Consider the following 27,039-nt stretch of genomic DNA (forward strand, 5'->3'; position numbering starts at 1 on the left):
AGGCAGGGCCAGGAAACAGAGTATTTGCTTACATTCCCTAGTTTAACGCTGATCTGTAAGAACTTGAAGGCAAAGTATTCAAATGTATTTAATCATTTCTTCATGGGCAGCAAGTATGGTATCCTCCTAAACTAAAAGCAAAACAGAACCGCAAGCCACATTCAGGTTAAAGGCTCAGTGCAGGACCTTGGGGTTCCATGCTGTCACTAATACAGGAGACCTAGTACCAGGCTTACTCATAGCGCAAATTTTGTACCTGTAACTGTTACAGGTAAGGGTATGTGTGACAGGTTGCCCCCCTTCAAGGTGCCACCTGATGTTTTGAGATGCCAGTGAGCCTGCCTGTTCTGCCAGCATGGACCCCCTTTAACCTGTCTTGCTGAACCAGGCTCTTAAGCTTCCTCTAGCAGACGCACAGGCAGGGCCACACCCAGCTGCAGAAAGACACAGACACTGAGATCAGCTCTGGGAAAACTCAGCTTAAGGGACTTGCCCCAGCACTCAGGTGCGCACCTCCCTTGCAGTGCAGACCCAAAGATATATTGTCTTGCACTGTATAGAAAAACTTGCACAGCACAAGCTCAAAAAAATTCGCCTCTTCCTCAATGTGAAGAGAGATAAGCACAGCTTTTTGGCCTCCCTCCCCAACCCCCCCCAGTTAGAAATTGCACAAACTGGGTTTAATAATAAACAAAACAAATTTATTAACTATAAAAGGCAGATTTTAAGTGGTTAAAGGGATAGCAAATGGAAAAAAGCAGATTACTAAGCAAATAAAACAAAACATGCAAACTAAGCTTGAGTCACTAAAGAAATTGTCTACAAATAGTAATTTCTCACCCTAAATGTTGTTTCAGGCAGATTAGAGATTCTTGAAAGCCAGGTGCACTGGCCTGCAGCTTGAAACTTCAGGTGGTATTACTCACAGGCTAGATACCCTTTCACCCTTGGCTCAACTCTTCTCCCCTCAGTTCAGTTCTTCTTTTCAGGTGTTTCCTAGTGTTTCTTTGGGCGGGGAGGTAGAGGAGAACCCTAATGATGTCACTCCCCTGCCTTATATAGCTTTTCTGTATGGCGGGAACTCTTTGTCTTCTAGTGGAAAAACAATGGCATTCCAAGGTGGGGGTCTAGTACCAGGTGACTCAGTCACATGTCTCGGCAGGGTTGTAGCAGCCATTACTTGCAGGCTGTCTGGAGCATCCACAGGAAGACTAAGCTCTTTCACAGTACATTGTCTTTGCTGATGGGACATCAGCGCAGTCTGGCTTTTTCATTGTTATACCTGAAGGGCTAGTTGTGGGTGTCATCCAAAGTAGCACATTTGAAATACAGATACATGGTCAAGATTCCTAGCTTCAGATACAGAAATGATACAGGCATACAAATTGGATAATCACATGCAGTAAATCATAACCTTTCCAATGATCCTTACGTGAGTCATCTTTCATAAAGTATATCTGTTATGCGATATCCATAGCATAATCATATTTCCATAAAGATATGGAGTGTAACGTCATGGTATGATTTTATTTTACTAAAATAACTACACAGGTATAACCTGTGGTGTGGACACTCTTAGATTGGTATAAAGGTGACTTATACTAATATAGCTTATTCCCCTCACCGTACTATTTATTATTTATTTTGCGTGTGCATAGTCGTCTAGCCAAGCGATGGCATCTTCAGTGGTGGGAGGCAGTTCTTCTAGGCCACCACTGAACCTAGTCAGAGGCATTCATCGACAATGTGTGTCATCGTCTGTGTCGCACCACAGCTGCACAAAGGGCTGTCACGAAGGCCCCAGCGATAGTGGTAGGGTGCACGGAGACCATGCCTGGTCCAGAACCATTCAGCAGGGACCGTTGAAGCCTGGGCAGGTCAAAACCAAGCAGGGAGATTGTGGGGTCGGCAACGAGGGACTGGTTTTATAACAGAGATCCATTCCTCTCGCCAGAGTGTTTCCTCCCTAACATCCTGGTGTGGTGGATGAAACCATAATAGGTGACGTGATGGCAAACGTGCAGCTGGTGGCTTAAAAAGGTCACTGCTATATAGCTATACTGCTGTACACCTTTTGACCAATATAACCATGTCCACACTAAGGGGCTTGTAGTGCTTTAAGTATACCAATAAAGTTAAAGCAGTACAACTTTCTAGTGTAGGCAAGGCTGAGCCCAAAGCCTGCGTGTGCTACAGAGTTAGTGGAATAATTAGTTTCTGGCCATTAAAATAAATGGAGTTATGCCAGGAATAAATTTTGACCCACTGTGGTTTGGCCCTGGGGGAGCAGGGAAAGAGGAACATGCGGTGTGGTTGTTCCATAACTGCCTCGAGCTGCTGTGGGTGTGCCCCAGATTATCTGGGAGGGGACTCCCTTGGAAGATTCTCAGCCAACAGATGGTCTGTTTTTAGGCAGAGTCTGTATCAGCATTACAGAAAAGACAAGCCTCACCTCCCTTTTTCTCTGATCCTGATGATGTGTCTTTGCAGTGACTGCTGCTTAATAAAACGAAGGCTGACAAAGCTGCTCAGGATGAACCAGCCAGTATGCTCAAATGCTCTTTCGTGTCTGACCGAGACCCCCAAGAGTGAATAATCTGTCAATCCTGGTGGCAGCAGAGGGAGGGAAGCGCTGGCAGAGAGACGGTTGTTGCGGTATTGTTCTGCCAACAGTTGGTGAAATCAGGCCCCCCGATTCCTGCAGCAACACCAACAACTTGAATAAAAAAGAATGTGAACCCCTGGCTGTCCATATCCGTGTGCACACCTAGGCTGAGTACCACTGTCTTAGGGCTAGTCTACACAGGCAACGTTCAATGGGGCTTATGGAGTCACGGCAGAGCGCTGGGCGGGGCGCAGCTCCCACGGGGGGCACAGCTCCCAGGGCAGGTGCACCGTCTGCACTGGTGAAACTTGCAGTGCTCAGGGGCGTGTTTTTATAGTAAACCTGGCAAAGGTCTTAAATACCACTTGCAGAAGAAAAACATCACACCATGTTTATTCTTCTTTGTGCTATACCATGGAGGCCTGAAAGCTATTTCATTTTTTTTTCCCCCTTTTATTTTGAAATAGCAGGACTGTTAAGTTTCATCATAGCCCTTCAGCAAAATCAGGTTTTTTTTCCAGGACTGGAGAACTGACTTGGAACCTTTCTCAGCTCTTAATTGATGAGGCAGGAGAATTTGAATCTCTTAACAGAGCTTTTCCTCCCAAGTGTGTGTATGAGGGAGGAAGTATTAGCAAAAACAACTGAGAATTGGGCTAATAATCCCTTCCCCTCTCAGTTGCTCAGGTTTGTTTCTAGTGATGGATGTCATCATCCCCCTAGTTCTCCAGCTGTCCACAGCGTTCTCCAGCAATACAGAGAAGTGAAGACTTATATGATCTCTGAGTGTGAGAGAGATAGAGAGAGAGAAAGGCAGAGACCCCTTCTTTATTTTATTTTTTTGTGGGTGGAGGGGGAACCTTTCTGCCCTCCTCTGAACATCATTTAAAAAAGAAAGTGACTCCCTTTCTTCACTGCTTTTTCTCTCTGCAGCAAATGAAGAGAAATTGTTAATGCTACGCATGGGGCTTTATCTGTGGGGCTCACGTGAGTGGCTAACTTGCACTGTGCTCTGAAAGCTTACTCTAACAGAGCTAACGCAACTCATTCCAACTAACCCTGGACATCTTAGAAGAGTGGCAGTTGGACTGGATCTGAGGCTGTAGCCTCTGGGATTGTAACTATTCTTCAGGTTCCAGCTCTTAAACTCCCTCCGTCGATTGCTTCTTGCGAGTAGTTAGGCTGGGTTTACGCTACAGCCTGGTAGCCGTAGAACTACGTCGCTCAGGGGTGTGGAAAATCCACGGTGGAGACAGCGCTATGTTAATGGGAGGACTTCTCCCATCCACGTGGCTACTGCCTCTTCGGGAGGTTGAATATCTATGCCGACAGGAGAAGGTCTCCCATCGGGGCAGGTAGCATCTTCGCTAAGACCTACAGCAGCACATCTACACCTATGCAGCTTGCGCTGCTGCAGTGCTAAAAGTGTAGTCAAGCCCTTAGGCTGCTTGCTGTCAGACCAACTCAGAAACAACTGGTATCCATCAAAATATACTGCACATGAAAGTTCAGGTTTTAAATGACTGACGGATCATCAAACAACCAGCTTTATGGTGTGAAAAGGAATTGAACAAGTTTTCTTTCCTGGGGTTCGTAACGGGAAGCTTTTTTTTGTCCCTGATCCCAAAGATCTTCAGAGCTCAGCTCCTGCTGTCAGAGCCGAGGTTAGTAAATAATCACAAAGGAGAGGGAGAGAGGGAGCATGTTTCCTCCATAGATGGGTCATTAATTTTACGGGAAGAGGAGCTGTCCTGGCACTGGCTCATGCATTAAAGGTGGTTGCTACCTTATGATAAATGAAGGCATTTTAAAAAGAAAAAAAATTATATTTATATTTATATTGATATATATATATTTGAAGCTGTTAGAAATCCACATCTTATTCACCCTGTCTTTGCCTGGCAAATTAATAGGTTTATGATGGATAGTAACAAAATGAAAGTGGGTCAAGTGGGCAAGAGATTTTTAGTTTGTTTTTGTTGACACCTGATTAACAAAAACGCTTAACAGCTGGAAGAAAAGCCTTTTGGTTAGAGATTCAGCACCCCACCCTTTTATAAAGGCTGATAGCACTCTTCCATCATAATGCTGGGTGCTTTTCAAGGGAGACCATAAGCAGAAGGGTGGGGAACTTAGGCTTGATCTGATATTTCTGTGAGTGGGGGGAAAAAAAAACTTGTGATAAGCAGTTGCAGAGCTTTATGCATCATGAAGCCTAGAAAGGAAGGATGATCTTGTAGTTAAAATGCTGAACTGGACTTCAGGAAACTTGGGTTCAGTTCCTGGCTTTGCTAGTCTTCCTGTTTGACCTTGAGCATGTCACTTAGGGCTTGTCTACATGATGGGGTAATGCACCCTATGGTTGTGTGATTTGTAAAGTGCACTAACATATCATGCATTAATTAGTATGTGTAGATGCTGCTGGTGTGGACTAAAGGTTCCCAAGTGTGCATGAATGTATTATTGTGCACTAGGGAACCTTCTGTGCACACCACCAGGGTCTACTTTGACCAATTAAAGCATAACATATTACTGTGTTTTAGAAGTGTCACTCCCTCTAGGATGCATTGCTGCTCCATGTAGACAAACCCTTAATGTCGCCATACTTTAATTACCAGCTGACATTTCTTTCTCCTACCCTTTGTCTTGTATCTTGTAAGCTCTTCAGGGGAGGGATTGTCTGTCTGTATAGTACCTATGGCAGTGGGGCCCAATTTTAGTAGGGACCGTTAGGTGTTAGTGTCCTAGAGATACTAAAAAGAAGGTATAAGTCCTTTTATTCTTTCCTCTTTAGGTCTCCTTCAACTAGGGTGACCAGGTAGCAAGTGTGAAAAATCGGGATAGGGTGGGCAGCGGTAATAGGTGCCTGTATGAAAAAAAAAAAAAATCCCTGAATATCAGGACTGTCGCTATAAAATTGGGACATCTGGTCACTCTACTTTTAACATTAGGTATGGGAGGCAGCTGCTCCTCTGCTTCCCTATTGTTTCCCAAAGGCCTGGACTTCTAACCTTTTGCAAAGATATACAGCAAAATAGCGATGTTTAAACAGAAAAATCCTTTCCCCCCTGAAACAGGAAGCAGCTAGAAGAGGTTAAGAAGAACTAACTGCACCCATTATGCTCAGTCATCTCATCCCCTGGTGTAGATTGTCATTGTCTCTTACAATGTCTTCATTTTCATTTTGGGTTTCATTGTGAAGGGAAATTGCTCTTTTTTCCCAGGGCTTCGAGGTTTTACCACTTTCATTTTTGTGGGTGGTGGGAGGAAAGAAGCCATCAGGTAAATGACCCAGAGGCAGTTTGTTAAATACAATCTTAGGGCTTTTCTACACTTACATTTTATAGTGCTCTGACTTGCTGGCTCAGGGTTGTGCAAAATCACTCCCCTGAGTGCAGCAAGTCTGAGCGCTTTAAAGTGCTTGTGTAGACAGGCTCTGAGCGCTGGGAGCTAATCCCCTGGTGGAGGTGGATTACCAGGAGCTCTGGGGGAGCTGTCTCCCAGTGCTCCCGCACAACCACACTCGCACGTCAAAGTGCTGCCGTGGGAGTGCTCCTGTGACAGTGTTTTTAAGTTTCCAATGTGGCCATGCCCTTAGCTTGGTTTGTTACGCCCTTTCTACCTGCTACACTCACAATGGGGTGTTGAAAGCTGTTTACTGAATCCTGGTGAATTCATTAAAGTTCAGCAATAACATTTGCTGAATGTTCAGATTCAAAGCCAAATGTTTCCTCCCTGCAGAGTTGAGCTGCTTATTATACCTCAGGAAAATGTCACTGCTAGCCTCGAACTCTCTAATCCTTTGGAAATAAATTGATCAGGAGGGAATTTTAACTGATTCAATATGGGGTTCCTGGCTTTCATCTCCTCCTTTGTGCTAAAGTCATCCAGACTCCTGCCTGGAGCAAGGCTTTCATTGGTTCTTCATCAACATCTCTATGGCTTAAGATTTCTCTTCCTCTTCCTGTCTCACACACTGGTTTCCCTCCCCCCCCCCCCCCCCGGGGGCAGGCAGTTGTGGGGGTCCTGGAAGAGGGCAGTCAGGGGACAAGGAGCGGGGGTGGGAGGATTGGATGGGTTGGGGGCTCCAAGGGGGACAGTCAGGGGGCGGGAAGTGGGAGGGTGCGGATGGGGGCGGGGGCCAGGCTGTTTTGGGGGCACAGCCTTCCATACCTGGCCCTCCATACCAGTTCGTAACCCCGATGTGGCCCTCGGGCCAAAAAGTTTGCCCACCCCTGAACTAGATCCAAACATGAAATAGGTTTGGGTCTCAATGTTCTGCAGCCAGCTGCTCCAGAGACCAGGTAACAGAGCCTTTAGTTGGACTGAGACTCTGGAACACTCTCCAAAAGAGATCAGCATGCTACTCTAGCCACCCAACAGGCCATAAAATGTCCCTTTTCACCCTAACATTTCCCAGAGTGGAAGAAAATTAGCCTGCTCGAAAATAACAGCTCATGATTAAACCTGGAGCTGGATAGAGTAATGACATCTTGCTTAAAATCAGGGCCTCCTACTACATCTCAAATGGGATGGAGATCTGACTGCACCTGTGCAGCTCCTACTGTTTTAATTCTTGTTCAGTATTCACATACCAAAGATGTGATCTTGCAAATGCTTGTTGCCAGGTGTGGTGCTTGCGTACTGCGAGTGGGCCCATTGAAGCCAAAGGGACTATTTGCAGTAGTAAGCTTTCTGCCCAGTTGTAAGAATTTGTAGGATCAGGGTCAAAAGTGGGACAGCCTTTTGGAAGTGCTTATAGACAAGAATGTTGCATCGTGATGTTATTTGCACCCTTGATTGTATTCTATCATGGTATGAATGTTAAGAATCATGGGCTCATCTAACTTCCACATGAAATTAATTGAAAGGAACAGTGTTCTAATCATGTCCCAACTAAACGGGGAAATATCAGAGTGCAGCAGAATGGCGGTGTAATCTCAACATTTATTATTAGCCCACATGCTGGTGTGATTGTCCTTGTACTCCTGTCTGTCTGAATCCACCCTTTGTCTTTTGTCTTATATATAGGCTAATCTTTTTGGGTGGAAGAGACTGTTTTTTGTTCTGTTTGTACAGCACCTAGTACGATGGGGTCCTGGTCCATGCCTAAGGCTCCTGTGTACTACAGTCGTGTAGAGAAATAAGGCAGCATGGAAAAGTGAATTCATTTTCTCCTAGCCCAGGACACCGACAGTTATACCGTTACCTTACAAATCAACCTACAGAGTCACTTGAGTGTTTTGATACGTGTAAACTGCAAGATAATATAAAATAGGTACCACGTTCATATTCGCTTTATTCGCCTATGTACAAATGCATGAACTTGATTCCGTTCAATATACAAAGCAGGGAAATAATTCTGTAAAACTGATTGTAAGATAAGTTGGGATAGGAAGCTGAAAATAGAAACCTTTGTAACCAGTGTAGGAAACTGAATGGAGCTGTATTCAGGAGCACGTCAGTAACTCAGTGGCGTATACAGTAAAGCAGGCTTTTTTCTGAAGCCACTTAGAGTCTAAATGCTCAGGCCACCACTGCAATGTAGCAGCCATCATGCACTAACTCTACATAACAGTGAAGAAAACACCCCATGGAAACAGCCAGTGAAATTTAAGTAGGCAGAATGTAAACGGCAGGGTTAGTGTTTGGGCAGCACCCAGGCCAATTTAAAGCGCCACGGGGTCCTTAATAACTAAGGCTACGATTTTGGGACCGATGTCACAGTGTTCATGATAATCATGAATTTGAATGTAGTCCATGACGAGCTCACCCTGCAGTGATGGCTCCTGTCCTGCAGGGCTGGGCTCAGCCCCCTGTTCTGGGTGTTGTGACCTGACGGAGGGTTGGGCATGCCAGACCTGAGTGCGTCGTGACCACATGGCCAGGTCACGATACTTGGAGCAGGGAGCTAGGCCCAGCCCTGTGGAAGAGGAGCTGACACTGGAGTAAGTGTGGGGTGGGCTCACTCTCCAAACCCGACCCTCTTTTCCATGCCTTGTCATTTGTCCCCGCATCTCTACTGTGAAATTTATTAAAAATTTCTATGCCAAAATCATTGCCTCGTTAGTCACAGGTGGTGGGATTATTTGTTGTTTTTTTTAATGTTGCAGCTGAAAGACCATTCAAGGTTGTGGGGAAGATGGGTTGAACTCACAAGAAGAAAACTGTTGTACTGTCTGGAGTGGCTCATGACCGTCAATGCCTACTCCAGGGCAGATTGTCAGAAACAGGGCAGGCACCCGAAAGTGGTGGTATGTTCTATAATTAGATTTCACCAAAGCAGTAACAAATGCGAATGCCTGCATTTCTACAGCAGTTGCACCGTGGAGACACAGTCCCATTAGACTCTCCAGTATATCTTGCCATGCAGGCAGACTGGACTAAATGATAAATGGTCACTTGCATCAAAAATCACACAATATTCAGGTTGCTTTCAGTCCAAAGAGACCAGTCATTTACCCAGATCAATTGGTAGTCTGGATCTTACACCAAAGACAATGCCAGTAGCCAATCCTGTAATCAACTATTTTAAGATTTATTAACTAGGAAAAAGGAATAGGAGTGTTATTTACAGATTAAAGCAAGCAAACATATACGCACAAATGAGTTACCATCTAAATCCTAGGAGTGACAGAGTTGTAGTGATCTGTCAATTGAAAGAGTGTGTCAGGGCAGAAACCAGGTAACCCTTGGGGATTTCTGGCTCCAGTTTGATTTCTCTGGCTCTGTGAGAGTTCAAACAGCAAAGAGATGAAAAATTTTCACATGTGCTATTTTAATTTCCATCGTCAAGCATTCAAAGTGATGGGATGAAGCCTTCTGCATGTACTGCTCCATGGTTGCGATAGTCATTAACTAATCCTTTCTATGATGATGTTTCTTGATAGCCCTCCTGGATGGGCAGTGGGGAGGATTCCCATGCATGGGTTCACAAGTTCAGAGCAAACATTTTCAAAGTTGTAAAGAAAAACTTGCATATTTCCTTACAGCATGGAATGTAGACGTTACAAGTGAGATTAATGCATGCAGCAACTTACAAGCATTTCATAGAGTCTAAACACTGACGTTCTTATCAGACTAATAGCTATTTTGAGCAAAACTAACATACAGGTGAACTGGACTGGTGGTCCAGCTACGAGTTTGTCGGTTCTTAGCTAATGCCAGCAGCCTAGGCAAGAGCTGGCATCTGGCCTGCTAGTGTCACAAAAACATCTTGAAATTTTTTTAAAACATTCATGTTTGATAGAAGGGATGAAACTTTTTTTAATTTTTTTTTTTTTTTTTTGCCATTGATGATTAAAGAGCTTTTCATCAAGAAAGAAACTGACCTGACAAGGGGAAAAATGGAAGAGACTAGACACAAACACATTGCAAAAAAACAACCAAGCGTGCACTTTTGTTTTTCTAATATTAGGAGTATCATATGGAGTATTTTACTTCCTTCCCAGTAGTAGTAATCAGAATATTAGCCCAGATCATTCTTCTCCCATGTTTTAAAGCCACAGTAAGGTGATCATATTTCCCAAAGGGAAAATGTGTAGGCTAGCCCGAGGTGCGGGCTACAAATGCTTACAACTGGGCAGAAAGCTTACTACTGCAAATAGTCCCTTTGGCTTCAATGGGCCCACTAGCAGTACGCAAGCATCACACCTGGCAACAAGCATTTGCAAGATCACATCTTTGGTATGTGAATACTGAACAAGAATTAAAACAACAGTAGGAGCTGCACAGGTGCAGTCAGATCTCCATCCCATTTGAGATGTAGTAGGAGGCCCTGATTTTAAGCAAGATGTCATTACTCTATCCAGCTCCAGGTTTAATCATGGGCTGTTATTTTCGAGCAGGCTAATTTTCTTCCACTCTGGGAAATGTTAGGGTGAAAAGGGACATTTTATGGCCTATTGGCCCCCCTTATCCCGTGCACGGGGCTGTCCCGAGCTGCTTGCCTGAGTCCTCTCCCTCCCCTGCACGGGGCTGGGTCCCGTTTGGGACAGATGTCCACTTTTGCCAAAAAGTCGGGATGGCTGGGACAGGGCTTAAAAAACAGACTGTCCCAGCCAAAACGGGGTGTACGGTCACCCTAAGCCACAGGAACAGATCATTTGTGTCCGTGGAGATTCCCTGACAGCCCAGGATTGTCCAATTAGGGAGTGTGGTGGTGTCCCCCTTTCTCCCATGGAAAAATCTTTCACCCAAACCTGGATGACGATGGGACACAGGCTCATTGATGCCAGCTGGCAAAGGGTTCACTACTCTGTCAGCAATGCCTAACAGTCCTGACAAACTCGCTACACCCAACACATTGCTATCATAGTACTTCTCTATAAAGCATGTTGTGTGAGATCTTAAATGAAAGCCAGAAGCACGCTGATCCTCATCATCGTGTGTTGTGTGTACGGGTGATATTTCAGAAGTTGTATGTGCTAAATACATGTTTTAAAAACTCTGTCCAAGACAGAACTGACAAACAGGTTTTGGGTCAGACAAAGGCCTGTATACTCACCTGTCTGCCTAGATTCATATGTAGATTAAGCATTGTAAGCCAAAAGAATGGAAGTGCTGTTGACATGAGGCCGGTTTTGTTCAATATCTTCATAAATGATCTGGAGGATGGTGTGGATTGCACTCTCAGCAAATTTGCAGATGATACTAAACTGGGAGGAGTGGTAGATACGCTGGAGGGCAGGGATAGGATACAGAGGGACCTAGACAAATTGGAGGATTGGGCCAAAATAAATCTGATGAGGTTCAATAAGGATAAGTGCAGGGTCCTGCACTTAGGACGGAAGAACCCAATGCACAGTTACAGACTAGGGACCGAATGGCTAGGCAGCAGTTCTGCGGAAAAGGACCTAGGGGTGACAGTGGACGAGAAGCTGGATATGAGTCAGCAGTGTGCCCTTGTTGCCAAGAAGGCCAATGGCATTTTGGGATGTATAAGTAGGGGCATAGCGAGCAGATCGAGGGACGTGATCGTTCCCCTCTATTGGACATTGGTGAGGCCTCATCTGGAGTACTTTGTCCAGTTTTAGGCCCCACACTACAAGAAGGATGTGGATAAATTGGAGAGAGTCCAGCGAAGGGCAACAAAAATGATTAGGGGTCTGGAACACATGACTTATGAGGAGAGGCTGAGGGAACTGGGATTGTTTAGCCTGCAGAAGAGAAGAATGAGGGGGGATTTGATAGCTGCTTTCAACTACCTGAGAGGTGGTTCCAGAGAGGATGGTTCTAGACTATTCTCAGTGGTAGAAGAGGACAGGACAAGCAGTGATGGTCTCAAGTTGCAGTGGGGGAAGTTTAGGTTGGATATTAGGAAAAACTTTTTTACTAGGAGGGTGGTGAAACACTGGAATGCGTTACCTAAGGAGGTGGTAGAATCTCCTTCCTTAGAAGTTTTTAAGGTCAGGCTTGACAAAGCCCTGGCTGGGATGATTTAATTGGGGATTGGTCTGCTTTGAGCAGGGTGTTGGACTAGATGACCTCCTGAGGTCCCTTCCAACCCTGATATTCTATGATTCTATGAGTCAACGCGGGGGATGGGGAGTCAACAGGAAGAGAAAAAAAAGCTACGGGAAACAGCTTTCGTCTAGAGGTGCACTGTCATCCAGGGGCAAAAAGGACAGCCCTTTTTGCATCCGTGAATGGTGGATCCCAGCCACGTAGGTTGCTGATGCTGGAAGATTGCTTTAGTTTGGAAACTGCTTAAGACAAGGATTTTAGCTTGTTAAAGTTAAGTTCAGACTCTAGGAAGTGTGCTACATTTTTAATTTGATATGTAACCATTTCTGTTTCCATTATCCTTACTCCGTATCTCTTGAATCTTAAGCTTCAATCATACATTTATAGTGAAACAGTTATAAGTGTATCTCTGTGTTGTGATGTTATAAAGGACCGGATCCTGAGTTGTGCCAGTCAAGCTGTGTGTATGCTGTTCCCTTGGGTACAGTGAATTTGGTGATTACTATGAGGGTATGTTTACACAAAAATTAAACACCCGGGGTTGGCCCGGGTCAGCTGACTTGGGCTCGTGGTGTGTGGGCTGCAAGGCAGTAAAATGTCTGTGTAGACGCTCGGGCTCGGGCTGGAGCCTGAGCTCTGGGATCCTGTGGGGGGAGGAGGTTGCGTGAGCCCAAACGTCTCCCCAGCAGTTTTTAGCCCCGAAGACTGAGTCAGCTGACCCAGGCGAGCCGCTCTTTTATTTTAGTGTAGATCTACCCTGAGAGTCCAGCGACAGGAGCTGGATACTGCAGGGAGTGCTCCAAGGGCTCGGGGCTTGGCGTGTGCCTATTGCTAGCTTGCACAAGAGATGGCAACATCTGTGCAGACCTGGGAGGCAGGGATTATGTGGCCACTGGCTGCTGGGTTTCAGCCCTGGCAGGCACAGAGCAGACTGCTTCACACTAGGGGCAGGTGTTGTGAGGTGCTTCACAACGCTGGGAATCCCTGGGGAGTATCACACATACTCTGGGCCATTTGTGCTGAGCCTCTCAACCTTCTTCCTTCCCCTGCAGCACCATCTCCTCCCTGACAGCATAGCTTCAATGCAGATGCACTCCATGAAGCTCCCCAGCGGGAGCCCAGTATTCATTGGGCCCAGTCTGCCCTGTGCAGACTGCTCCCTGCGGCGTTGACAGGGAGGGGTGGGTTACTGCTGCCAAAGTCCCCAAGCTCTCTTCCATGCAGAACGGGGAAGATGCATGTGTGGATGTTGGGGTCTGGTCCCTTCCAGATGTACCATGCTGCCTCTGGAAGGACAGTATCTCTGTCTGCAGAGGAGAGTCTCAGTGAAGATCCCCACACTCTTACAGCATGTTGAGTGCTCCTGCTCTGTCTTGGATTGAATTGACCTCATAGAGGGAATTAACAATGGCTGAGACTGTAAGAGGGGGTCATTTAATTACCAAATCATTCACTGCCATGTCGATGGTCTCCTCGAGATGCTCCACTTAGGAGGCTTCTGTGATTGAAATACATCTGTCTTGGAGGCTTGTCGCATTAACGTTATCCTGTTTTCCATTTAATCTGCAGATGTTCCGCAGGGTTTACAAAGGGATCCCCCTGCAGGTGCGAGGCCAGGTCTGGTCACTCCTGCTGGACATCGAGAAGGTGAAGACTGAGAATGAAGGAAAGTATGAGGTATGGTGCCTTCATAGCAGTGGTCACAAGGGGATGTGAGTGTGGATAAACCTGTGGCCAGTCTGCTGGGATTCCGGTACATCATGATAAGTTAGACCCGCACTCTTGCAGCCTGAGCCATCAGAAGGTGGGAGATGATGGATGGATGTGTGATCTCTTGATGGAGGGGTTTTGGAGAGGGAGACAGAATACCATCTGTGTCCCTTCCCCAGTAGGCAGTGGTGTAGTGAATACCATTCAGCAGATGTTAACTTTTGGTTCCCACTAGTGAAATAGGTGAAGGAGTGAATCACTGCTCCTTTCACTGTGTTCTGTCTCTCTTTATCACCACTGATTTGGGAGACAGTCCCATAAGCCTTTCTTCCTCTACATTCAGAGGTGCTACAAGTAAGAATACAGACTGAAAATAAAAAGAGGATTGACTCTTTTTGTCCATTTGTACCCTCCACCCCACTGTGTCAATAGGACCCTAAATCCAGAAGCTCTTTCTGGCATATTGGTTGCTTCAAACTGTACTACTGGGACTCTGCCAACAGATGTTTTAGATGTTGCTGTATCTGATTGAAACTGGTCACTGAAGATAGTGGCCAATGTTTTCAAAAGTGACCACAAGTTTTTGGGTGTGTTGGGTTTGTCTGGGGGAGTGGGACGTCGAACTTGAGATAGCTTAAAAGAGTAGGTGCTCAGCATTTTCTGGCTCCTTTTTAAAGTGTCCCAAGTCCGCCAAAAACTGAGACAGCCAAAATCTCTCTTCACTACAGTTTTTGCTCTTATATTTTCATTGCACAGCTGAGTTTGATGGATGAATTTTCAAACCAATATGGAAAAGGATTTCAGCAGCATGACCCAATTAAAGTCCAGGGAAAATCACATAGCTGAGAATTCATTTAAGGATTTGTGTATTTAAGAGTTCTGGGTTATGAAACATCCCCCCCTTCCCCCACTCCCTCATTTCACTGAAATTTGGTTTTGCTGGCAGCATCATTGCAGCTCAGGTTGAAATGACCAGTGTCTCTTATTTTCAGACCCTCGGCCCTTTTATATAGAAATATCCTATTGAAATAGTCTATTAAAAATTATTCAGTTTACAGGATTTCCTTTATAAATAGGAGAAAAGTCTTGATTCCGTTGCCTCCCATTAAATCTCTTTACAAAGCTAGATCTTTTGAGGATTTTTTGGCATGAACTAAACAATATCTGTGTATGTTAAACAAGAAATTGAACAAGAGGGCTTATTGAGTTTGATTGTAATAAAAACATTTTAACAAGAAACATAGTGGCTACTTTCCAGCATCCTTTTCTGCATGCAGTTCATGGGAGCACTAGGTCAATAATTGTTCTTGCTTCCTAATCACCCCCCGCAGCCGCCCTCATGGCACTTCCGTGATTGTCCCACTACCCTCACCCATTAGTGGTTTCCACTCTTTCCTGATCGGTTGTTTGTCATCATCCTAAATGTGGCTGGGTTTCAGATATCAGGCTAGTAGCATTTCTGCAGAGCATGTGGCAAAGATCACTTGGTCTTTTGCTCCCCAAACCCAACAGAGGACAGAAGTATTATAGAAGCAGCATGCAGGGCCTGTGGAGGAGTGAGGGGGGGAGGAGGGGAGAAGAGCACCTCCCATAGCTGTCTGGAGCTTCCTCTGGCCAGCTGAGTGGTGCTAACAGGCACAGGAGGGAGCTGCATGCCAGAGAAAAGGTATTCACAACACAGGGGTCTTTAGAACTTCGTATTCTTTCTGGCAATAAGAACAATACAGTAAAGCAAACACAGCATAGCCCCGTGGTTACATTTCAGAGGCAGAGGGTAAGAGAGTCAAGTGTCTCATCCAGTAGACCCAAGTATTTCTAATAATTTCCTGCCTATTACAGTTAGTCAAACATAGATATTAATAGCAAAATCTTGCTGGTATATATAATCTCGTAAGACATACAAGAACATGGAACCGAGATCATCCCAAAAAGCAGGGTTAATGAGGTTTCTCTGGCATTTTTTCTCTCCAACCATCATGGGAGAGGGTACAGAAGAGCCCCAGCATGCCATGCCGCACAGTAAGTAAAACAATCTGAATAAATGAAAGTCACAAGTAGTTTAACGATAAACTCCTGAGGGGTCTGCAATAAACAGGAACCACACAGCGTAAGAGCCTTTGCATGACACAAATCCCTGAAAGCAGCTCTTCTTAATCTTCCTCAGCCTTGGCGTCACCTGAGGCCAGCAATTAGTTCTCTTTCTAATTTCATCCAGAAGAGGTTTGGAGTCCAGTTCTCAGAAACCATGGATTTGTGTGTTGGGAACAAAATAGCTGCCTTGACTCTTTCCTCTATAATGCTTGCTCTAAGGGGGCCCAAAGTCAGTCTCTCTCTCTCTCTCTCTCTCTCCTCCTTGCCTCTGCCAGGGAGTTTAAATCAAGAGGGAAAAAATATTTTGTGTGGGATTTTCATAAGTGCTCAGCATTGGCCTTTCGCTGCTCCCGCTGAGGCCAACGTGGAGTCCTGGGTGTGGAACAAGGCCAATACTGAGCTGTCTTGAAATTCCTTTACACAGAGCTGCTCATGCTGTTCATGCTCTTCTGTCTGTTTAAACATCTGCAGGGCTCAACAACAGAGTGCAACTGAGCAGAACAAGCCAGATTCAGAAGTCCACAAATTACTTGAAAATGAAAACATAGTCCCATTGCTTGTAGTCTGTAGAGCTAAGGAACCTTCACGATTGAAACACCTTGCATGAGGCCCTGAGCTACTATCTGCCATTCAGATCCCAAGATGTTGTGACTTTGTTCTTTTACATTCTAGTGACTTTGTTCTTCTTGGCTTTAGGATTGCTTCGCATGCTAAATACTGTACCATGAGCAGCTCTGTTCACTGAGCACAGGATGCTCCTTAGAACAGGTGCAGTCTCTGGGCAAGTGCATTCAGTTCGTAATTATTCATGAGTCGGTGTGAAAGGGGGTTTGTTTTAGCAGGTCAGAATCACGGCTGAGGGTTGCTCTGGAGTCAGCTCTAGTTCCCTTTGTGGCCTCTTAAGGGATTCCCCAATCAGTGGAGACTGAAATGTTTTTTGTATTAATAGGAAACATTGATTACATTGGAGTTACTTTGTTCCTTTAGTGAGTGAGCTACCAGCAGGAGCCTGGGTTGGTTAATGAACTTGAACCAAAGTGCCCTAGTGTATGTAGTAAGGGTGCTTCATGTAGCCTGCTTCCTTGTAACATGTAAGACGCCATAGGGTGCAAGAAAGGATACCTGTAGTATTAATGCTAGAAAACTAAACCACTCCTAAGCGTCACATTTTACTGCTCCCTTCCCTTCATTCTCCCTTAGTTTATACAGGCAATAATTCTGCCTGGGCCCTAGTTTCAGTGTCTCCTTCACAAACCCTGGTACAAGTTCAGAGTTAATGCTACTGCTACAGGCTACAATATGTAAAGGTCACAATCGCCTCTGAGCATTTTCTGCGGAGGATGGAAACCCCACATAGTGTTCAGCCAGTGCCTGTGTTGCTGTTAGGCAGATCAGGGCTGCTAGTCAGTTATGAGTCTGAAGCCGGCTCTGGGTGTGGTGGGCTCTTCTATCCAAAACTCCAAATTGATGTGGCAGCTTTAGGGGAAATGGCAACCTGCGGATACTGTAAATTGGATCCACTAATACCTTTAAAGCAGTGGCTCCCTACCATCCATTTGTGTATCTATTACTGATATGCAAGGCTTCCCGCCTGTAGGTTAACCCCGCCTGTAGGTTAACGAGGAGCCTCGTGCTGGTCTCCAGTGTGGCATCATTGTTCAGTCGTGTGCACTCTAACTTGCAGTTACATCTCAGGCTGCTCCAAAACTCGGTGGCAGAACATTTCATTCACTAAATAGCCTCAGGGGCTTAAAGAACAAACGGACAATTATGTGGTTGCCAGTGGTATCTAAGGGATATAAATGAGTTCAGATGCTTAGCTACAGCATGGTGATTCTTACTTGCATGCACACGCTTCAGCTGAGTGCCATCTTTGGGGCTGGTAAGTAATTCTTCCACGGGGCATGTTTGTTAAGAGCTGGAAGGGTTTTTGCCTTCCTCTGGAGCTTTGAGCAAGGATCCTGTATTAGGGTGAGGTGAGCATATAGTAGTGGTTTGATTTCCTTCAAATACGATGGGCACCGAGCATTAGCAGGCATCAATCCTTTTAGTCAGTGCCATCTTTGTTTTCAGTGAATGTGGCTTAGAGAATAAACCAGCAATTCTCTTTGCAAAGAGGGAGTCTTGCTATGTATTTAACTTTTATTCTTAACTGTACCAGTTTACTAGTCTTGGTCCCATCCCTAGTGGACAAGCCAGAACCCCTCTTCAAGGCTCAGTGTAATCTCTACTCAAAAAAAGCCCCAGGAGGGGTTAATAGGCTTAAGATGGTTTTGTTTCTCTGGAGAGGAGGGAAATTGTAATTAGCAATCAAATCATGGAGCTGCTTAGACCATAAAAAATTGCACTGCACAGCATCTAGGCCAAGAATACCTAGGGGTCTCTGCTATTGGTCTATGAGCTATGTATTAATATGTATTATTTTTCTACCCACCAAGAGCCACCTTGGTGCTTTACAAGACCAAATATACACGGTCTCTGTTCTGAAGAGCTTCAGAGGCAACCATCGATCCACTGGATCATGGTGTACGTGTCAGATCGGAGTAGAAACAATCCATTCTAAAAACCTGCTGAAGTGGTCCCTTGATAGAAATCTTTAATGTCGGGGAGCTCAGATTTGGCATTGGTGGTAGTGGTGGGGGATTTATTCTAGATTTCAGTGGTGAGTGTGCAGCTTAATCTTTTCTCAGGGATAATTCAATAATAAAGAAACCTTTAAAGGGAAGTAGGGCACGAGTCTTGCTGCGCTGCCAGTGCACGTTAGGTCTCGGTGGTGGGATTTATTTAATAGAAATTCCTATGAACAGAACTTCAGGATGTACCTGATTGTGTCCCTCTGCACAGATTAGCACATTTTCTATATGTTTCTGGTGTGCTCCTGAACAGAAATGAGAATAGTGTCTGCATGTACCTGGCGTATACGATGGCAGTGAGAGGGTTAAGTGGCTTCAGACTCATTGTTCTCAATGGCAAACTAACAGGCAGAAGATGTGTCTAATCCATGTCTGCTAGACTGGTCCATGTTCCCACTTCCGCACTTTTTCCATAGTAACGGAATCAGAAATGGAGGGACCAGACCTTGTTTAAAATCTCAGCTTCTTGATTTCACTTTGTCTGAGAGGAATGAACCTGAAATGCTGCTTGTTACGAGTGCAGTATCACTGAGAAAGACATATGGAAATGTTCCTAAGGGTGTTCTTCCTTTCTCCCGTCCTCATAAAAATGCTGGGGAGGAAGCGAGAATAGTAATCCATAGACAGGCTGCATTTTGTGCTCCCTCTCCAAGTCTGCATGTGTTTCCCTCATTCTGTTGTTGCTTTGTTATCGTTAAATACCGAAGAGTTATAGGCTGGCTGGTGGTTCTGAGCTCCCTCTCTAGAATGAAGAGGTCTCTTCTCTTGAAATGTTCTATTTCTAGAGATGATATATGTGGCTGTCTAATGGGTTTCCTTTCTCTGTCCCTCACTTCCATCCAGAAAATGAAAGAACAAGCCAGGAGCTTCTCATCAGAAATCAAGCAGATAGACTTAGATGTCAACCGCACCTTTCGAAACCACATCATGTTCCGGGATCGCTATGGAGTCAAGTGAGTATTGGATACATGGTTCCAAACTGTCCATAATTGGGAATCTATTTATTCTCTGTCTGATCCCTTGACTGACCATCACAAAGGTATCAGTTTGATAGACCCAGGGACTGAAGTGCAGGCTTCCAAATAGGTACCACACATTCAGCAGCATTGTCCCTCTGTCAGCACCCCTCTGACCTGGATGGACCATGTCTAGTGGTGAGAGGGCTGCTTGGTTTCCATGCCCAGTCAGTGCCTCTTCTTCTGTATCTGCTAGTCCTTAGCTAGGAGGCTCCAGGCTGCAATGCAGAACCTAAAGAAACCAGGGTGTTAAAGTAGGGGGGGAAATGGATACATCTTCAGGGCTCCAGCAAGGATACGAGGCTCCCCTGCCTCCCAAAGGGGAAAGGAAATAGCTGCATTCATGGAAGAAAAATATAAACCTTTAGTAGGTGCAGTCACTGAGGTTGCTTCACAGCAACTGATGCACTGGAGTTTTACATATCTGTCTGCTACTTATTAAGCTTAAGCCGGGTGAGTTACCTCACCCACCTTGTCTTTCTAATATCCTGGGACCGACACGCTACAACACTGCATAATCTACTTATTGACACTCACACGCATTCCTGCCTGGTTGCATAGAACAATAGTGGTGTGGTTTCTGAGGCAGTGATGCAGGAATACTGACATCATTAAGGGGTGACATTTTCCACACAATTGGGTGAGGTTGGGAGTGAAGGGATTTTAGCTATAAGGCACCCACCAGTGTTGAGGGGAGTCATATTGCTAAGCCTCTACCCGTTGCACTGTATGTTTATATCCTAGCTCTTCTTTAGCAAACACTGAAGGTGTGAGAGGAAATATCTCATAATAAACCAAGATGGTGGTGTTTTTCTGAGTTTTATAGCCCAGCTGAAGACTATATATTTGTGCATGTCGTCTTAATAGATCTGTTGGTTTGATGGGATAGTTTAGCACTGTTTCGTTGTTCTGATGGTATTCCTCCACTGGGGAAAGAGAGGCAAGCCCTGTTGCCATAAGAGGTGTAATGCGTACCTGGTGTGATTCTCTGAGTTTTGCATTGTTTCAGCAGAGGAACTTGCAGAAGCTACGGTAAAATCACCTTTTGCTTTTTGTGAAATACTTGCTGAAGTTCAAGATTAGCTCCTCAGACTATCAAATCTTAATGTCCTCTCTTTCTTCCTAGGCAGCAAGCGTTGTTCCATGTCCTTTCAGCATACTCTGTTTACAACACGGTAAGTAGATCCAGCTAAAAGTGAGCACTCCTGAGTTGACCTCTTTCTTGACTTGCACAGTTCGTCTTCCATTGGGAGGCCCCCAGTGTTTACTTGGAAGGCCAGATGACTGTGTACAGCGCCCCAGTGGTGCGTCTTTACAGAAAGGAAACATGGAAGAAACCCAAGTTAGTTATCTTCAGAAGCCACAACTACAGTAGGTAGTGGGTTCTTCGAACAGCTGTTTTATTTCCCATGCATAATTCCAACTGCCTGTGATATCCTGAAGGTTTGATTAGGATGGAGCTCAACACAGGAAGATAAACTGCCCTTTATCATAATCCTTCCCCCCGCCTCCCCGAACGATTATCCGAGGAGTCTAGCCTACTGTCCAAAGAGAGTATCTTATCTGTTTTTTCTTGTGATTTCTAGCCCTGTGTTTAGTGGTATCCTCATGGTTGAAGACAGTAACTTCTTACAGTGTGTTAATCATTTTCAGCTGAAGGGTTTAGAGGACAGTAGGAATAAATGAACTACAAGAATTAACTGTCTCCATCTGCCAGTGGAGGACAGTTAACCCACAAGGTCTAGATTGGCACAGTGGACTTGTAGACAAAAAACAATATGTTGTTCCCCCAGCCCAAGCATACTTAGGGGGACTGCTGAATTTCCCTTTGTATTTTTAGGACTAGCATGTTTAAGGAAACCCCAAATAGCATCTGAGCAATACACTGTTTATCATCCTATACAGTATTTCCTGAAATAGCTGTAACATTACTTGTGACTGAATTTTTGTAGTTCAGGTTCATGCTTCGGTAGCTCACACAGCATAACAAAATGAGATTCATGGCCTTGAACTAGTGGGTATATCTCCATGTCACAGAGCCATCAGGCAATTTGGCACAAAGAGCACTCTCTGCTCATGAAGATAGGGTAGAGTACAGTAGGCTTTTTATTTTCTGGATGTCTTGGGACCAGTCCTGGGATAGCAAAGCAGAGTTTTGTAAACCAAGTATAAGCCTACTTATGTGATGGGAATTTCTATAGTGACAACATGGATTGTCCTTGGACACTAAAATGCATCAAATTCATCCCAACTAAACTTTCTTTCATCTGTAGGTCACGGGTGCCAATTCAGGCAGCTGGTGACTGGAAGTTGTAACATTTGATGATGTGCAGAGGCCTATGTGAAATGAACTTAGCACACGCTCAGTTCAGTTCCCAAAGGCAAGTGTCCATATCTCTCCTACACGTGATTGGCAACCTGGCTAGTTTTCTCAGCAAAGATACCATGGAGCCTGATCTACCCTCTCAAGGTAGACTTTCCAGGGCAAAGCTAGGGGAAGCGTGGGGAAACTTCTGCTGCTGCTCTGCTTGCTGTGGGACCCGTGCTACGGATGAATAGGGGACTTCAGTCTCCATAGATGTTAAATTGACACTAAGAACTTGGTGCAGAATCCCCTGATATCAAGTGGTGTCCCAAATGGTTGACCGTTTGATCTAATGGAGATCTGGTGTAGAAGTTCACAAGGAGCTATCTAGCAATGCCATGATAGACTTGAGGGAGAGATTTTTTCAAAGGCCCAAATAGCAGTTAGGTGCCGAAGTCCTATTGAAAGTCGCTGGGTGTTAGAGACCTGGGCCTCTGAAAATCTTTCCCAGTCATTCTTAGATATAGTTGCTGCAATCAGGAGTTTAACCACAGCATGGGCAGAGCCAGAGACTGAATAGCAGCTGATGTTCAAGTCCATGAAGCTGACTTAGTTGAACAGTAGAAGCATAGTGTAGTACCCTATGGGAGCTGTGAATCTGAGAATAAACAGAGTAAGAACAGCCCTTGAACAGTGGGAAGGGAATGCACAGGTGGGATCTTCAGAAGCACCTAAGTGACTGAGGTGCACAAGCCCCACTGAAAGTCAGAGGGATTTGTTCTCCTGGATCACTCAGGTTGCTTTTGACAATCCTATCCCTAGAGCAGCGCCTTTCAACCTGTGGTCCTGGGGGTCTGCACGTGGTGTTTAAAGGGGTCTGTGAAAGGTGACTTTGTGAAAATAAAGTTTCAGATCCCAGAAAAGGCATTCCGTTTATCTGGTCAAACAAACATATGTGAATACTCCCACCTGCTGGTCAAAACCCAGAAGTGTTGTCGTTACCATAGAAGCCCACAGTTTCGCGCCCTTTCTCACAGTGTCAAATTCTGTGCCAAGCATGTGCGACATTTATAGTTGGATTCTGTTCACTTAGGTTTCAGTCTGACTTCTGTGGCCGGGGTTGGCAGATCACAGGTTGAATTTCCAAAGGGGTTCTCACCTCCATTTGAAAACGTTTAGGGGTCTGGAAGTGAGAAAAGGCTGGAAAACACTCTGGGGCAGTGGCTTTTTAGAGAGACCGGTATCCTTACCTGTTGAAAGTACTGGCGTCTAGATGTTTTTACACAAAGCTGTGCACTCGCCTAATGAAAAGGGTGGAAGTCGCATGTGTGCCTGTGTCCGGCTTAGTGTCATGTAAACAGGTATGTGCTGCTTGTCCCTTCCAGGAAGTGAGCTACTGCCAAGGGATGAGTCAGATTGCTGCCATCCTGCTGATGTATTTAAATGAAGAGGATGCCTTTTGGGCACTGGCACAACTACTGACCAATCAGAGACATGCAATGCATGGTAAGCCTCAGCAGAAAAGCAGAACTGCAGCCGTTCCTGTAGACTTCACATGATGGTTGATGAGTCTTTGCTGCTGCTTCTTTGGTCAGCAAGAGGAAATCAGCAGTCAGATGTGTACTCCACCCACTTCCTGCTCTTGTCCCCTGATTATCTGAAACATGTGTAAAGGCTTTATTATGTGTACAATGACAGAAGTATGGAGCCAGATTTGACCTTTGCATGCTGACTAGTTTATAACTGAAAAACTTAGGGTTTATCTACACTGGACTTTCTTGACTCAAGGTAATTAACACATTTGTAAAAGCTACTGTGTTCCAGGGTCAAACATTTCATGACAATCAATTAACTCTAGGTTTAAAAATAATGTCCAGTGTAGACTTACCATTAGGAACCATACATAGTGCACTGCTTTAAACACACTATAGAATACATTCCCTAATGCATTTGTCCAGATGTGTACTGGGAAATGTGGTGTACTATTTTACACCAACCACATTAACGCTCCTTTCATTTTATTGTGATTTTTAAACTGAAGAAGTGTTGTTTTTTAAAGTCTTTATGCAGAGATATTTTTTAATAAGGGGGTGGTTTGTGTAATTTAATAGCTACAGAAGATCATAGTGAGGGAGCATTGAAAGACGTTGCTCAAATGCTTCTTGCTTTTATTTATCCTGTCATAAAACCATCACATATTTTGCTTAAAAAAAAAAAAAGAAAAAAGAAAAGGAGAGAGGCTCTTGGCATATAAGAAGCAGAGGGCATGCACGGAAGACAGAACTACCCTCTGACTTTATTATAGTTTCCTTCAACATCTGGGTTAAAATGTGTCTGCCACTAAATTATAGTGATGGGGAAGCTCGTGTTGTGCTCCCATTGTATAAAACCTGTTTACCACTGTTTGTTCTAGACCCAGAGAGGTGATGTACTGCCTAGCATACCTTGTCATGCAAATAGAGGACCTGATCCAAAATCCATGGCAGCCTTTACATTGGCTTCAGTGGGCTCTGGATCAGGCCCAGATTGTAATGGAGTGTTTAAGGTTTGACTGGTCTGCTGTGAAGGAGCAGTTTCAGAAGAACCAGCATTGGATGCCAGAGTAGGGTATGTTGCAGAGTTTTAGACACAGCCCAAATAAAAGGGGTAGAACCTAGGCCATGAAAGACAAAAGGCCAGTAAGGTCTGTTTTGCAGAGCATCCTCAGCTCTGCTTGAAGTTAATGGGAGATGTGGATTTTCAGCATCTTGGAAAATCAGCCCCCCAGTCTACATCTGTTGTTAACTTTTAAGTTTGTCTCTAATTGCTTCTGTGTATTTTTCTTTTAAAGGGTTTTTCATTCCTGGGTTCCCAAAGCTGCAGAGATTTCAGGCCCATCATGAGCAGATTTTAAGCAAACTATTTCCGAAGTTGAAGAAGCACATGGTATCTTTTTGTCACCCAGCTTCCCATACTCATGTCATGCTTACGTTAAATGCTTTAATGTTAACTTGTTCTGTTAAATACACTCCTACCCTAATGTACAGCTAATCATACAACTGCTTCCGCCACTGAAGAGGCAAGTATTTAGCTAACTCATTTGTCTCCTAAATATTTCTGAAGTGAACAGTTCAGGTTTTGTGGGTGGCCACCAGCATTTGTGCAAGACATTGTAAAATCTGGAGACTTTCCTAGAAAAGGCAGGAACAGGAAAATGTATCTAGGGCATGTGTGAACGGAGTTATTTCATGCGTTAACAGGGCATTGCTATGTTATGCTGGCCATAAAACCTGGACGGTATTATCATCTTCTTGCGTTGCAGATGCTGGAAAGCCCAGAGCTTTCCCCTTACAGTTTGGCTCCTTGCTGCACATTTGTTTTCATTTAACATTCTCCTATGCCAATCCTGCTGTGTGGGGACATTTCCTCCCTTCCAGCAGAGGGACACAGGAAACATTAGAATTGATGCTGTGTCATTCATTTTGCTGGCTCAGCATCTCCAATGGTTTTTGTCTCCAGAGGATGGTACAACCCCATTGGTTAGCTGGAATAGCATCCGCAGTATGGGACTGGGACCTAGCAACTAGCCAGCTATTTTGTGACACTCGCTCCTCCTTTTCTGCATGTGTTTCATATTTTGGGTATTCAGACTCCTAAAGGTTTTCTGCATTCCTAGAGGGTCTTCGTGGCGTGTCTCCAGGAAAAGCTGTCTATATTGCCATCATCTGAAATAGCTCTTGCTTGGTGCTGCAGATGAGCCCACCCCTGCTGTAGAAATGTAACACAGCCAGGCTAGTTTTTCACTAAATTACCACTGTTCTGAGAGAGATGGTGGCGGGGGAAGAAACACTGAATTCCAGCCAACAGGAACAAAAGTACCTGCATTTGAGAGACTCCACGAGCTAGTAACCATATTTCCCTGAATGGAGAGCATGCTATACCTCTGCAAAACAGGGTATGGGAAAGTACAGAAGAGAGGCCCATGTTTGTGCTTTGACAATACAGCCCCCTGCTTAATGTGATCATACCAGGTGCTATCATTGTTAAACTTCCTTGAGCTAATTCATGTTTGAACACTTAGTAGTAAGATTTATATCCTTGTTTCTGGCTGATCTGTCCAGTTAAATAAAGTCTGACCATTTGGAAAGTGAAGGTAACAGAGTGGAGGTGGAAGCTGAAGAGACTCTGGAGGGATACAGGGAAAAAAAAGGAGTTTGCTGGAAAAGAGCAGGTAGCTGGCACCCCTAGAATCCCAGCTGGACTGGCGGTGAGTGAAGCTGACAGGAGGGGTGGTTCTGGAGGTGTTCCCGCTTGTTTCTGGTGCTCCTCCCTCAGTTTCTCTTTTCTGATACCACAGCAGTGCTCCCATTGTTTTCATGCAGGTGCATGTGTTGTACATCATCCCTCCAGTGAGGCATACCCTGCAATTTTTCACCTAGCACCAGAGTGAGGGGGAAGCAGAAGGAGAGCAGGCTTGAAACTTGATAGCAAATGTCCAAAAGGCCCATTTAGATAAGGATCCAAAAATTCACATAGCTATGAACCCACCTGTCTGTGTGCCATTACCCTCTATTGGATATAGAGTGTCCAAGCAGCTCAGGCATGTGGGAACTTGTCTTCTAGTGCCTGCAGACCACACACGCAATGAACCAGTACAACTAGTTAAGTGTCTCCTTTAGCTCAGCAAGTAAGGGCTTGTTTGGAGCTTGTTATATGAATGTGGTGTAGCAAACAATTTTGTCTGTAAGCATGTCTAGAATTATTATAGGATGCTTCTCTTCTTGCCTATGTCAGGTGAGCATTGTGAGGTTTGATTGTTTGAATCAGGGTTAGAAGGGGCCTCTAGTCTAGCCCCCTGCCAAGCGGCAGGATTTGTTGTCTAAACCATCCAAGACAGATGGCTATCCAGCCTCCTTTTGAAAACCACCAGTGAAGGAGCTTCCACAACCTCCCAAGGCATCTTGCCCTACCGTTCTTACAGTTAGGAAGTCTTTCCTGAGATTTAATCTAAATCTGCCATGCTGTAGTTTGAACCCATTGCCTCTTGTCCTGCCCTCTGCGGCAAGAGAGAACAACTTTTCTCCATCTTTTTTTTTTTTTTTATGGCAGCCTTTCAAGTATCGGAAGACCACTATCCTGTTCCCCTCATCTCTTTTCCAAACTAAACACACCCAGTTCCTTCATCCTTTGCTCATAGCACTTTGAGATTCTTGAATGGAAGAGGTTTACAAACAA

At 44.9% G+C, this 27,039-nt stretch overlaps 1 protein-coding gene across 2 annotated transcripts in view; it reads left to right on the plus strand.

Moving 5' to 3' along the window:
• LOC144265538 (uncharacterized) overlaps positions 1-27,039 on the plus strand; it is a 178,446-nt gene that overhangs the window by 135,719 nt on the left and 15,688 nt on the right. For both annotated transcript variants that reach the window (XM_077818193.1, XM_077818194.1), the window contains exons 7-11: positions 13,640-13,747; positions 19,348-19,457; positions 20,647-20,695; positions 23,211-23,331; positions 24,656-24,750. In XM_077818193.1, the coding sequence (XP_077674319.1) occupies positions 13,640-13,747; positions 19,348-19,457; positions 20,647-20,695; positions 23,211-23,331; positions 24,656-24,750 (483 nt within the window). The remainder of the gene's footprint in view (positions 1-13,639; positions 13,748-19,347; positions 19,458-20,646; positions 20,696-23,210; positions 23,332-24,655; positions 24,751-27,039) is intronic.

The sequence above is a fragment of the Eretmochelys imbricata genome, chromosome 6 (genome assembly GCF_965152235.1).
Source record: "Eretmochelys imbricata isolate rEreImb1 chromosome 6, rEreImb1.hap1, whole genome shotgun sequence".
Taxonomy (NCBI): domain Eukaryota; kingdom Metazoa; phylum Chordata; order Testudines; family Cheloniidae; genus Eretmochelys; species Eretmochelys imbricata.